Here is a 13,237-nt window from a genome sequence, read left to right as displayed (position 1 = left end):
CACCCCCAAAATCTCCCTTACGGAGGTGCTGGGGGTGTCTCCTGCCCGGCCACAAACAACACCAGCTCAGCTCTGGGAGAGGTTTCCGATTTATTTAACCTTGGTTCTGACTCTGTGGAACACACACACAAAAAACCCCAAACATTTACAAGGAAGACAAAAGAGAGGAGGGGAAGGGGGGGAAAAAAGAAGAGAGGGGGGGGGAAAAAAAAAAGGAAAAAAAAAAAAAAAAAAAAGCTGTATTGAGGAATGGAGAGAAGCCGTTCTCCCTCCCAGGTCCTCAGCACGCCCCGGCCAGGCGCGTGCCGCTGGGGCAGGGAGCGAGCAGGAATGCTCTGCAAAGGGGCCAGCGTGGCCACCCGTGCTGTGCCCAGGGTGGCCCCCAGCCCCGGGCCCTCACCACGCACACGGTTCCAGTTCACAGTCAAATAGGTCCGTCTGTCTGTCCGCCAGCCCTCGGTAACCTGGGGGGGAGCTGCCCCCCGCCCCAGCCAGCCCCCCGCGCAGGGGACAGCAGCTTTCGAACAAAGTAGAAGAAACAGCAGGACTGAACCCCAAGCAAGGGGAAGAGCCAGGCTCCCCCCGACACCGGCAGCGGGTTTGCTGGCTTAAGACTTCCTAAGGAGGGGGGTGGGGGGAGGAAACCAGAACCCAAACCCAAACCCCAAGCCAAGCCAAGCCAAGAAACCAACCAAGGATGGGTCTGACAGATCCGACTCCCCGGAGAGCAGTTATTGCTTTGCACATCCCAGGCGGGGAGGGCACGGCTGCGGCACAGCTGCCGCCCCAAGCCCCCCGCTTCCCTCCCGGAGCAGCCCTCGCCCTCGGAGAGGTGCTGGCCTTGGCACTGCGAGCCTGGCCACAGCCCGCCACTGGCCACCGGCCACCGAGCAGAGGCCCTGGGGCGAGGGGCTGGACAGGAGGGAGCGGCAGCCTGCAGGCTGGGGGGGTTTTGTGGTGTATTTTTTTTAAAAGACATGTACAGCTCCAGCCCCGAAGGGCCCAAGAGTGCTGCGGGCTCAGCCCATGGAGGAGAGGCGAGGAGAAGGGCAGCGCTGCTCAACAGCAAGTGCCCTGGGCCCTGCGGGAGGGGAGGGGGCGGCCAGAGCCCACCGCTGAGGAGACATTCATGGCCCCGTGCCCGGGGAGCTGCTCTGCTGGTGGGGACGGTCCCAGCCCTGGCCCCACACCCCAGCCAGCCACGGCTCGAGAGGGGACAAGCCTTGAGAGGGGACAAGCCTTGGCGTCAGCCACCAGCCGGCAGGGTGAGGGACCCCGGGGGAAGCTGTGATTGTACCCGGATTGTCCCGCGGCCCCGGGGAGCCCCGCGCCGCCCCGCAGGAAGGGGCACAGCAGCACCCAGGTGTTCGATGCTGGTGAGATGATGGCTGGGAGCAAACCTGCTTCCTCCAGCTGGGCCAGGAGCCATCTCTGGGGGCCGGGGGCCTCCCCTCCCCTCCCCTCTCCCTCCCCGAGCCAGCCCAAGTCCAAAGGGAAGGAGAAGTAGCAGCAAGAGAGACATTAAGGACCAGGCCAGCGCCGGGCGGGCTCCACGGTGAAGCCGCTCGGACACCAGCTGTAAACGGCAGCGCTTTGGGGCTCTGAGGGCGCAGAGCTGGGCTGAGGGAGGGAGAGATGCCTTTGGGACCCCCCCGCCGGGCTGAGGGGGAGATTGTAAAAGCAACAAGAGGAGAAGGAGGAAGGGGGCGATTATCTCGAGGAGGGCAGAGCTGCCACCAGCCGATGGCCACCCGCCGGGGAGTGTGCGTGTGCGACAGGGCAGGGGCCGGGGCCCCGTGCCAGGAGGTGCAGGAGCTGTGCGGGGGCCCTTCTGCCAGCCCCGGCAGACGGGGCAGCCTTTGGCAGTTCCAGCCCAGAGCAGAGCCTCTCCCCTGGGCCGTGAGGTGTTTGCAGGAGAGTCCCGGGTTCCTGAGCTCTGACCGAAAACCCGTGAGTCGCCTGAGCGGAGGCCGAGAGCAGCCGCGGAGAGGACAGGCCGAGGGCAGAGGGCGGCTCTGGGCCACGGAAGGCTCCAGAGGTTGCCCCAGCCCTGCCATGTGCCCACACCACTCCTCCCGCCGCACAGGGGCACGTCCCACCCCCTCTAATACTGTCACGAAAGAAAAAAAACCAAACCCAAGAGAAACAGGTCACCCGCACCACGCCAGACCCACACCCCGCGGTGCCTGGATGGGGAGTTGAGGGGGTGGTGACCCCCACAGAAACCGCTCGGAGCAAGAGGAGGAGAGAAAAGGCCACTCGAAGACTCGCCTTAGACAGCTCCAATCTCAGCTCCGAGAGCAGCAGGGAGAGACGGGGCACCCCCAGCCGGAGAGGATGCGGTGCGAGGAGATGGGGAGAGGCGGGGGCCGGGGTGCGGCGGGAGGTGCAGTGGGGTGCCATGGCTTCCGTTTGCAGCGGACAGGTCACGGGGGAAAGATCAGCGGCTGCGACCTCGGCATCCTTCCCTGCGACAGTCTCGATTGGCTCCGCTTAGATCCGGGGCAGCAGCTTCTCGATGAACTCCTTCACCGCCATCATCTCCTGCAGACAGCACAGAGCCCGTCACGCCGCGCCCTGCCCCAGGCGCAGGGGGACAGGGGCTGCGCAGCCTCCCCAGAGGGAATCGGGGAACAAACACATCCCGCGTGTTCTGCACTCGGCCATTTCCCCGCCCTGCCTGACGCACCGTGCCGGGGTCAGGCCCAAAGGGGAGACCGGCCCCCCGACAGTCCCGGCCCCCCGATGGTCCCGGTCCTGGCCCCCTGACGGTCCCGGCCCCCTGACGGTCCCAGCCCCCCGACGGTCCCGGCCCCCCTCCCCGCCACGAGGCACTGACCTGAGGACAGGAACTGTGCATCACGCCGGGGTAGGTTTTGAACTGGACCTTGGTGGGGGTGACGACAGATTTCAGCTTCTCAGCAGTGAGAGCCCCGAAGCGGACGGGGATCATGGGGTCCATTTCCCCATGGCACTGCAGGATGGCGATGTCCTTGTTCACGCCGTTATTCGCCGCCTGCAGCGAGGAAGGAATTGCTCAGGGGTGCCCAGGAGAGGGGATGCCCAGCGGGGAATGGGGCAGGTGCTTAATTTGTGTCCCCAGCACACGCCACCTGGCAGCTCCCCTCCTCAGGAGGGCTGTGAGACAGCTGCTCACACCAAACACCTCCTCCCACGCTGCCACCAGGACCGAGCTGCTGCCCGGGGGGCGCGAGGAGGCCCGGGGAGCAGCACAGGCTGCAGGTGCCCCCACCAGACGGGTGACAGAGCCCTGATCTCTGCTGTGCCCTCCCCAGGCGCCAGGAGCAGGGAGGTGGGATCAAGCCCCTGCCACAGACACCTTGTGGCCCCAGCAGCCCCAGGCTCACTGCAGTGAACTCCGGATGGGAAAATCCCCGTCCCGTCATCGACCCTCCCAGCGGACACGCGTGGCGCAGCACAGGGTACCTGCGGGAAGGCCTTGTGCAGCGGGAGCCAGCAGCTGAGCGCCACGATGCCGGCCAGCTGGTGCTGGCAGGTGAGAGCCGTGTACAGCGACAAGGCGCCGCCCTGCAGCAGGCGAGGAAGGTCTGTTAGTGCTGGGGGGGAATCCACAGTCCCGGGGCACCCACCCCCCACCCATCTCCCCGCATGGATGCTCCCTTGGAGCGGGTGGGTCTGCAGAGGGTGAAGAGGGGTCCCAACCCTCAGTCTGCTCCACCTCAGCCCCCCGCAGCCCAGCTCACCTGTGAGAAGCCCCCTAGGATGATGCGGTTGGGTGGGATCCCGTTCTTCATCTCATGCTCGATAATCGCTTTAACTGGAAGAAGACAGAGAAATGGGTCAGTAGAGCGGGGGGACGCTGCAGGGCATCACCCGATGCCTGGGGGTGCACACAGGACACTCAGCACGTCCGGCAGAAGCAGGTGCCCGAGGTCCCATGGCCTGAACACACTTGGCTTCAGCCAAGGAGAAGGCAGGATGGGGTCACAGGAGAGCAGAAAGGAAGGAGAGGTGGCAGGAAGGCATCGGCTTCTGTCCCAGTGCGGGAGAGGCATCCAAGAGCTCAGTGCTTCCCCCTCCCCAAAGCTTCTTACTGTTTTCTGCAGCTTTCTTGATCCCAGCTTCATCCTCAGGTGCATCTGGAGTCAATCCCATCAGGTCAAACCTGGGAGAAGAAGCAGGGTCAGCCCCAAACCCCCCCCAGCACCCAGGGTGTGGGGAGGTGGGAGCTGCGTGAGCTCTGCCCTTCCCCTGACTCCTACAGGGCAATGGATTTTGGCTCTTCAGTCCCTCCATCCCTCTCGTGCCCCAAAATACACCCCCAAAAGGGTCTCACGCACCCCTGCCACCCACAACACTGACCAGGAGGGCACCCTGCCACCCACAACACTGACCAGGAGGGCACCCTGCCACCCACAACACTGACCAGGAGGGCACCCTGCCACCCACAACACTGACCAGGAGGGCACCCTGCCACCCACAACACTGACCAGGAGGGCATAACCATCTTCATGTTGAGGGTCACCGGGATCCGAGGCCTGCGGAGAAAACAGTTTGGGTGTTTTAGTTCAACTGCAAGAGAAGTCAGACCAAGATGAGGGGAGCGGGGTGACAGGCCCTCCTGCCCACAGCTGCAGGACACCACTCCCAAGGGACAGCAACAGATGAGTGCCACCAGACCCGGCCCGGGGGCTGCAAGGTGACCCCAGGGATCATCCACAAGCCCCTAGCAGATCCCAGCTGAGCTGGTAGCTCCAGGGCGTTGCCAAGCAGCCCGGCTGGGGAGGAGAGCACCTGAGTCCCTCTCCCATTTGCTGCTGCAGAACCAGGAGACGCTGACAGAGCAGCTGCCTCTGCTGCAAGATGGGACACCGGGAAGCTGAGGCCCTGCTGCCAGGGATGCTGCTGCGGCACAGCTCTCCCAGCCTGGTGAGTGCCCCCCTGCACGGGCTGCTGGTGGCACTGGGGACACATCAGGGAGTGTTTCCTTCCCTTTCTGCTGAGCTCCCTCCTGCCTGACCAGGGGGACAGGGAAGGAGCTCAGTGCTTTTGGCTTTCACTGCAGCCATCGGGGCGAGGCGGAGCACAGGAGCGGGGAGAAAACAGCCTGAGAGCTGCAGCTCCTGTGCTGATCAGCTCTGTGGGGAACCACTCTGCCTGCAGGCAGAAAATGCCAGGGCTGGAGCCCTGCACAAACCGGCCACAGCAGGACAGGAAGCCTCACTGCACAGCCCCGCGGGTAGGTCAGCGCACGGGCCACTGTCTGCCTCCCCAAATAGTCCTGGCAGTGGGCACCTGCATGACAGCCCCCCCCAGCCCCCCACCCCCCCCAAGGCCCTTCCCAAAGCAAGGACAGCACTTACGCGTGAGGGCAAATGTATTTCACGTAGGGGAGGCGGATGGAGGAGAGAGCATCAGCCCAGCTGTGCCTGGGGAGAGAGAGAGGAGAGGAGGGAGTTGAAGGCTTGCCTTAGCATTCTGGAGGATGCTGGTGAAGGTGAGGGATTTCCCCCAAGGACAGGTTTTCTCCAAGGCTGCTGACCTCCCGCCTGTGCCCTGACGTTATTTTACCAGCTCCTGCCCACCCTGGCAGCCTGAATCCCAATGTGAACAGATCTCCTTTGCAGCAGGGCAAAGGCAGCACACAAAGCCCCACAGCTGGAGGCAGAGGAGCTGCCATCAGCAGGGGAGGAGGGAGAGAACCTGCTGTGCAGGGAGAAATGTCTTGTTACTGCTGTATCTCATGCTGTCCTCTAAGGTGGCCTTGCACATTAGAGAGCTGCACTTGCATAGACACAACCCAGCTCCCAGCTCTCCTAGGACTGCAAAAACCGCAGTGCTTATCTGCTTGCCTTAAAGAAAGCAGAAAACCAAACCCGCAGGGGGCGGGGGGGCTGCCAGGATCATAAATATTCAAGTGCAGACAGCTGCTGGCCAGGGATTCCCTGCCAGGGTGGCGCAGGCACGGCTATCGGACCCAGCCCAAAACCCCAGACAAATCTCAGAGCTGCCCCCGGGGAAAGCAGCGCCAGCACCTGCAACACACCGCCAGCCCCGGGTCTGCGTTCAGCAAACCAGGCGTCGCAGTCAGAGCCAGCTCCAGGAATACTCACCCCGTGTCTCCAAGGCCATGTAAAAAAATGACCTGTTAAATAAAGCAGAAAAACAAAAAGAATTAGCTGGTGCAACAGCCGGTGGCCTAGGAGAGTGGCAGGGCTGGGCTGGCGTGGAAGCAGCAAAAGGCCACTTAGTCACTAACTAGGAGAGACTCAAAGAGGCAGAAATTAGCCGATGCTAATGACACGGCTCTGCAGCTTTGAGCATGACGGATGAGTGGAACAGGCGTATCATTGCCATCACGCCACAAAGCCTGCTGTCACGGCCAGGTCTGTGGGCGTTGTCAGCCCCTTGGCTGCCCAGCATAGCAAAGGGCCAAGGATTGTCCCACCGGGCTACACGGCACCACGCTGAGCAGAGGCTGAGCTTGCCAAGGACTCACAAAACCCAGCCCTACAGGCTTTTCATCTAAGGCTAGAGCAAGCCCTAAGCAATGGGGAGCAGAGGGAAGGCAGCCTGCTGGGCCCCAGGGAAGGACAGAGGATTTTCTTTGGGGGATTTGCTTTAAAAAACTTAAATAGCCAAATCAGATCCAACTCCCACTGGCCTCCCTGGAGGTCAAACGGAGCTGTGAGGCTGTGCCCATGCTTCCGCACCGGACCACGCACCAGCAACAAGCAGCCTGGCCCAAAGGACGGTTACTTTTCCCCGGCAAGATCAGACCTTGCTGGCCCTGCATCCCCTTTGATGGACCAAGATGTACATCTGAGGAGCTGAGGATTACGGGCTCAGCTCACGGCTCCTCTGAACCCCGCAGAAGCAGCCACTTATCTTCGAGGCTGCTAAAAGGGAAGAAGCAGGTGAGGCAGGAGGGGTCCGGCCCTTACCGCGGCAGTCTCCCGCTCTGCCCCTGAGACAGTCACTGCATCAGCGAGGAGGGGGACAGACATGTTGTTACCACACATACACTGAGAGGGACTCAGACACTGGCACCTGCGGGACAGAGGGACAAAGGTAAGGCAGGAAAATAAACTCCTCTTCCCCTTGGGCAACTATTTGCTCCAGAGGGACCAGCTATATGGGGAAAAGTTAAAAAAGCACAGGAAGGCCTTGATGTTTAAGCCTTTGGGATAGTCCCACGCCTGGCAGCGCCGGAGAGCCAGGAAGCAGCAAACGATTCCCATGTCACAGCACCAAACGCGTGTGAGTGGGGATGCGAGCGCGGGGTGTTGGAGGCGTTAAAATTAGCTCTGTTATACCTCAAAGCCAAAGTTATTTCTGTGACGGTAACAACGTGGGCAGAGGGCGGCCGGGCAGCGCGCAGCCTCAGCATCCCTGCCCGGCTGCCAGCGGAGCCGGGGAGAAGCCTGACCCACATCTGCTCTGACGGGGAAGCAGGAAGCGCCAGCCCTCAGCACGCAGCAGCGCAGCCTTTACAGCGCTAATAAAAGGTTCAGCCCTCTTTTATGGAGCTCTTTAGGGATAAACCGGAGCATTCAGGTGCTGGCCTGAGACCCAGCCCCACGCTGCCTCCCAGAGCCTGCGCCCCCCCCCAGCAACAGCATCCTTGTCCCTCCCCGTTGGTCAGTCAGCCAGGGCCACCACTGCTGTCTCTACCGCAACGATCTCCTGCCAGTATGATGGGCTGATTGTCACCTCTCAGATCCCAGTCACCTGTGGGGCGGGCGGCTCCGGCAGAGCTACCACCGCCTTCAGACGTGACAGTCAATGGTGTTTGCTTCCAGTCCAGCACAAATCACTAAAACTACCGCTCCTCACGTGACAGGCACTAACCCCCACTTACCGCCCCAGATTAATTAGATCAGAGCATGTTTACAGCGCTGCCATCATGTCCAGGAATAAGATCAGCCTCCCTGCTGCTGCTGGGAGCAAGATCAGCCCGTGTGGTCTGCTCGAGCCTTCACATCTCACAGCAAGCACCATCCCCGGAGGGTTTTGGGTGGCACAGGACCACCCGAAGCCTCCCCACCTCCCGGTACCCCAGCAGACAGCCTTACCCAACAGAAACAGCCGCCTCCTTTACCAGCCTGGGCCAAGACCTGCCCGACTTGTTTCACCAACTGTTCGTCAGCTGTTTCCCCGACTCACAAAAAAACACCGGGAACAACAAGCTCCTCGGGTCTGGCGAACCTCACACACACAGCCCACGTGCTTGTGTGTACTCCAGGGTCAAAACAACCAGCCAGGAAAAACAGCACCTGCCAAAAATCCTGGCAAGAGGAGCCATAAATAAAAGCATCTTCCATGACAGATGGAGATGCTGAAATGTGCTGAGCAGACACAGACTCACATCTTTGCCTTATTCACAGAGGCCTCAGGGAAAGGAGGGGGTTTGAGGGTCAAGCCTGCCCGAAGCACCCCACGGGCTGCCCCTTGGAGACACCCGAGATTTCCTCGGGGGGGAGGTTCTGCCCCACTCCTGGGGTATCTACAGGAGGGTCCCACGGCCGCCCCCACACAAACAGCTCAAGCAGAGGCAGCCCTAAGGGGCCAAAACATAACAGGGGAAGGATAAAGCCCCCAGCACGGGTCAGTGCCTGCAGAAAAGCGCACACACACACTAAAAAAGAAGAGAAACTCTTGTCTAATTTGGGCTGTTGCAGCAGCAGCCCCAGAGCTATCGCACCCCACACCTACGAGCGATGCCAGTGGGAAACCCACGGCCCGGCCCCGGGGTTACGCCTCGGTGCTGCCGTTGCGTTCCCCATCAGGAGGGTGGCAAGTCGCTAATTGTTGTTTATTAGCGTGCCCCGGCCTCTCCCGCTCCCGCAGGCCCGACCCGGCCGGAGGGGACCCGGGAGGGAAAGGCAAGAGGAGGCTGCGGAAATCCCGCGTGGAAAGTGACGGCCGGGAGGGACCGTGGGGGCCCCGAGCTCCACGCACGGCTTGGCCGCCCCTGCGAGCTTCCCGGCTGGAACGGGGGCGCCGGTTTTCTGTGGGAAATGGGGCTGGGGGGGGAGGGGGGTGCCCTAAAGGCTGGGAGTGCGGAGGGCGCGCACCGACCCCCGGGAGGCGCCCCCAGCCGTGGGAGGAGGGGGGCTTTGCATGGAGCGGCTCCGTTACCGGCAGCGTGCTCCCCCGCCGCCCCGAGCACGAGGCCGCAGGGCGCCGGGGCCCACCCGGGACCCACCGGCCGGGACCCACCCGGGCCCCAGAACCGCACCGGGGCGGGGAACGGAGCCCCGCGCTGCACCAGCCGGCGATCGATCCCGCTCCCCCCGTTAAACGCCCCAGCGAGAGGGCTCTCCCGCCCGCCCCGGCCTCCCGCCGCCTCCCCGGCCCGCAGCCCCCCCCCCGCACCTCTCCCGCGGGCCCAGCGCGCTCCTCCCGGCTCCCCGACGCGCTCCCACCGGAACTTCCGGCCGCCGGGTCGCGCGCGGGTCAGCGCGGCGGAAGTGACGCGCCGCCCGGCCCCCGGGGCAGCCATCTTGGCAGCGGCCTCCGCGCCGCGCTGGGGCCCCGCGGCCGGGGCGGGGAAGGCCTGGCGCCTGCCGGGGGAGAGGCTGCGGCTACGGGAGGCCCCGGGGCCCCGCCGTTACCGCAGCGGCCGGGCTCCCTTCCCGTCCCTGCTGCCGGGGAGGCACCGAGCGCCGCCCCCTCCCCACCGCAGAAGCGCGGCCCGCAGCCATCCCCCTCAGCCCCGCACCCGCCAGGGACAGGAAGCGCCACACAGGGGCTGTGACCCACATTCAGGGACAGGGATCTGGGTGACCAGGCCACAGCCGCAGCTCTGCACCTCTGCGTGTGTTTTATTGGCAGTCAGAGAAGTAAACGAGAGCAGACACGAGCTTGCCACTGCCTAAAGACCAAGTGTCCCGCTACCAGAGCGGATCCGCTGCCTTCTGCAGGACCCAACGCATCGCTGCCCTCGGCAGCCACCTCCATACAGGCATTGCACACACGGCGCCCAGCTTTCCAAGGCAAAGACCAAAACGTAAAGCCGATCCAACACTCTTCAGTGCTTCAGGAAGCCATTTCTGTCCGAGTCAGCCCATCACATCCGCACACTTGTACCACAGCCTTCGGGAGATTCCCAACAGCACTGTTAGGAGATGAAGTGAGTCTGTGGGGTGATTTGTTCCAACTTGTGATCAGCTGGGTTTGCTGATGCTTCGTAATTGCAGATGGTGACTTCGTGGCGATGAGCCTGAATTAAAATCAAACGTGTTAGTCCAGAGGGGAGCAGAATTCAAGTCCCTCCTAAAACACCCGACTGACATGAACTGCGCAGCTTCCCATCTTACATCGCAGACCCCACACACACTACGATTTCTTCCTCACCACCAGAACTCAAATTAAGCTATGATTCAAAGCCCTTTTTACACTATTATCACAGTCTTGCTCATCTCTGCTCTCACCTACCTCTGTCCACTCCCCTTTCAGGCCTATATAAAAAATCTTTGTTGTCTCCGCTCCAAAGTTCTTCGGAAAGTGGATGGAGAGGTGGTAAACATTAGAGAAACGGGCAATTCTGAAAGAAAACAGAGTTTTCTGAAAGAAAACAAACTGGAGCTGTGTGCATACGGGCTGCTGCCACTCCGCCGCGTTGCCACCTCCTCTCCGCACGGTGCCATGGCCCTGCACCATATGTAGCTCCTACCCTAACCTGCGTCAGACTCGGGAGCAAACGATTGAGGGTGCAGGAGAGCCAGCTTCCCTCACACTTGCAGTGAGTGGGCAAGCAGCAAGCTGTCACCGGGCCCAGGAGCACGGGACATGAACCAGGATGATTCTGCACCCTGAGAAGTCCTGGGTCACAGACACTGGCACCCCCGTGGCTCTAGGGAGGAGGTTGTCAGACCAGAGCTCTCACCTGACAAGGGCACGACAGAGCTGGGGCTGGGAAGGCAAATTCTACTGCAGGCAGCTTTGGGAAGGCAGCAAGGGAAGGAACCGCCCTCTGCTAACCATTTGGCAGCATGACGGCAGGCTGGATAAAGCGCAGCTCCTGTGCACAGAACGAGCAGCCCCCCCAACCCCTCAGGCACGTGGGTCCCCCTCTTACTTGGTGGGGTACTCCAGCTCGCCCATCGGATCCCGGTTTAGGCTGAATGTCTGCTCTGGTTCCCTGGCTGTGTCATCAAATGACATGTGAGGAATATTCCTGAACCTGGGAAGAGAGGGAGGAAATCCAGGAAGTTATTAATGTACAGGTCAGCTAATTGGTTTCCTCCCCATCCATTAGCACTACCCAGATTCTTCTGAATAAGGAACTGCATTTGCTTTGTCTTCTAAGGGAGAAAATACCAATGCCACCACAAAGCATCATTAGACTTCAGAACACCCAACATCCTGAAGAAATTAACAAGGAAGACTGAGGAACAAAGCTGGGAAGATACAGATCTCAGCCCGCTTGGATACATGAAGAAACCCAGACACTGCAGACCAAAGGAAAACAGGGGAACAGCTGTCCCAGCAGAAAGCTGGGTACCAGATCATTACAGCAGGTAGTTAAAGCTACAGCCAAATTCAGCACCAGCACTTTTGCTCAGCAGGACAAAGGAGCAGCACACCCAACAACAGGGCCAGGCGTCTGCTGTTCCCATGTGCAAGGTGAGCCCTGGCAGTGCATCACATCCACATTTGTGGAACACAGAGGACAATGTTGCCTTGATAAAGGTATATTTTTTTCCCTCCACAAGCAAGAACTGCAGAGTACTCAATGTTCCTTCATTTAAAAAAAAGCAAAAGGCAGTATTAAGAAGGATATCTCTCTGTTCAGGAGCTAAGAGAGGCCACATGGCTCAGTACAGCAGGTTTGCTGCCAAAAGCCTTACAGACCTCACCTGGCTGCAGGACATTCTGTCACTTGTGCCCCTCTTTCCCACTCCTCAGGGCTCCCCTCCAAAGCATAACCCCTCCCAGCCTATCGATCCTTCTGTAGCCCGCTAAGCCAGCGGCAGTTCAGTTTCTTCACAATGCACAGCCAGTGTCTCAACCAAACCTAATTAAAACCAGTGCCCCTTTTCTCTAGGGAAAAAGCAAGTAGCCACACTCATCCCTGTACAAGTTAGTTTCTTTTTCCTCCTGGTGCCCTGGAATGACCGAGGTGCTGCAGAGTAACATTGTTTGCTCCCACACTGCGTGCCCTTGGTGGGTGCTTGGGCACCCAACAGCAGGAGAATCGCTGATTTCATTAGCTACGAGTCAATCAGTTCAGTTTAGGCTCCAACAAAGTTGATGTTCCTTTTACTTACAGTCTCATCTCTGCTGGATGTGTACCGTCATCTTCACCCATCACAATTACTCCTTTTAATTTCACGTTGCCTGTAAACCTGCCGAGAGATACAGAAACGGCTTTTTCATCTCGGTTCTCTCCAGATCAGCCCTGGTTACAGGCACACAGACCTGCCTTGTTCCCGGGCACGTAAAGGCGACGAACGGGCCCCGCCAGCAGCTGAAATGATGCCAAAGGGGCTCAGGGCAAGGACTTACGGGATGTTAAACAGAAGCTCCTCATCATCGTCGCTTTCTACGAACTGAGGAGAGAGAGAGGCGCAGGTTAGGGCCAGCCCCGGCTGCGCAGGTACGCGGGTGTCGCAGCGGGTGCGGGGAGCACACAGGGACCGGTGGAGCGGGTAACCTCGGGGAGGCTGGGTGCAAGGCGGAACCCACAGCACCCGCTCACCCCCCCCGCCCTCCCTCCCCCCCGCCGCCCGGTTCTGCCCCGGCCCGGCCCCACCTGGGCGCGGTTGCCGCGCTCCTCCCAGGCGCGGAAGACGAGGGCGCCGCTGCCCTCGCGGCGCTCGTTGAGGCACTGCAGCCGCTGCCGGTCGATGCGGAGGTAGAGGCCCCAGGCCGCGCCCCGCTCCCCGCCGGCCGCCGCCTCCCCGCAGCAGCAGCAGCGACCGTGACCGTGCGCCATGGCTACGCCGCGCCGCGCCCACCGCGCCTGCGCGCTACCGCAGCCCCGCCCACCGCGCTTCCTAGTACCCTACCCACCGCCCCGGAGCCCCGCCCACCGCATCCTGTAGCCCCGCCCCTCCCCACTGTCTCTCGCAGTCCTGCCCACCATCCGTCCCATTACGACGACGCCCCGCCCACCGTCCCGAAGCCCCGCCCACCGCCCGTGCTCAGCCCAGCGCGGCCCCTGGCGACCCGCGCCCTGGCCAGCGGCTTGTCCCGGGGAGGCGGGGGGGTGGTCGGCCCCAGCCCGGCCTCGGACGGCGCCCGGCGG

The 13,237-nt window shown here is 61.5% G+C and overlaps 2 protein-coding genes across 2 annotated transcripts; both read right to left on the bottom strand.

The window, feature by feature from the left end:
- Positions 1-71: 71 nt before the first annotated feature.
- On the bottom strand, positions 72-9,420 carry LYPLA2 (lysophospholipase 2). Its single transcript, XM_040587892.1, has 10 exons — positions 9,361-9,420; positions 6,927-7,032; positions 6,096-6,127; positions 5,346-5,411; positions 4,473-4,520; positions 4,077-4,147; positions 3,726-3,799; positions 3,448-3,549; positions 2,840-3,016; positions 72-2,544 (listed from the first exon to the last, which is right to left on the bottom strand). The coding sequence occupies exons 2-10, from the start codon at positions 7,002-7,004 to the stop codon at positions 2,494-2,496; spliced, it is 699 nt and encodes a 232-aa protein (XP_040443826.1). The 5' UTR covers positions 7,005-7,032; positions 9,361-9,420; the 3' UTR covers positions 72-2,493.
- Positions 9,421-9,789: 369 nt separating this feature from the next.
- PITHD1 (PITH domain containing 1) lies at positions 9,790-12,959 on the bottom strand. Its single transcript, XM_040587895.1, has 6 exons — positions 12,743-12,959; positions 12,496-12,539; positions 12,258-12,335; positions 11,066-11,170; positions 10,423-10,531; positions 9,790-10,207 (listed from the first exon to the last, which is right to left on the bottom strand). The coding sequence occupies exons 1-6, from the start codon at positions 12,923-12,925 to the stop codon at positions 10,106-10,108; spliced, it is 621 nt and encodes a 206-aa protein (XP_040443829.1). The 5' UTR covers positions 12,926-12,959; the 3' UTR covers positions 9,790-10,105.
- Positions 12,960-13,237: the final 278 nt, after the last annotated feature.

Source organism: Falco naumanni, chromosome 3 (genome assembly GCF_017639655.2).
Source record: "Falco naumanni isolate bFalNau1 chromosome 3, bFalNau1.pat, whole genome shotgun sequence".
In the NCBI taxonomy this organism is placed as follows: domain Eukaryota; kingdom Metazoa; phylum Chordata; class Aves; order Falconiformes; family Falconidae; genus Falco; species Falco naumanni.
Note: the sequence above shows the minus strand (reverse complement) of the source record. Positions and strands in the feature narration are given on the sequence as shown.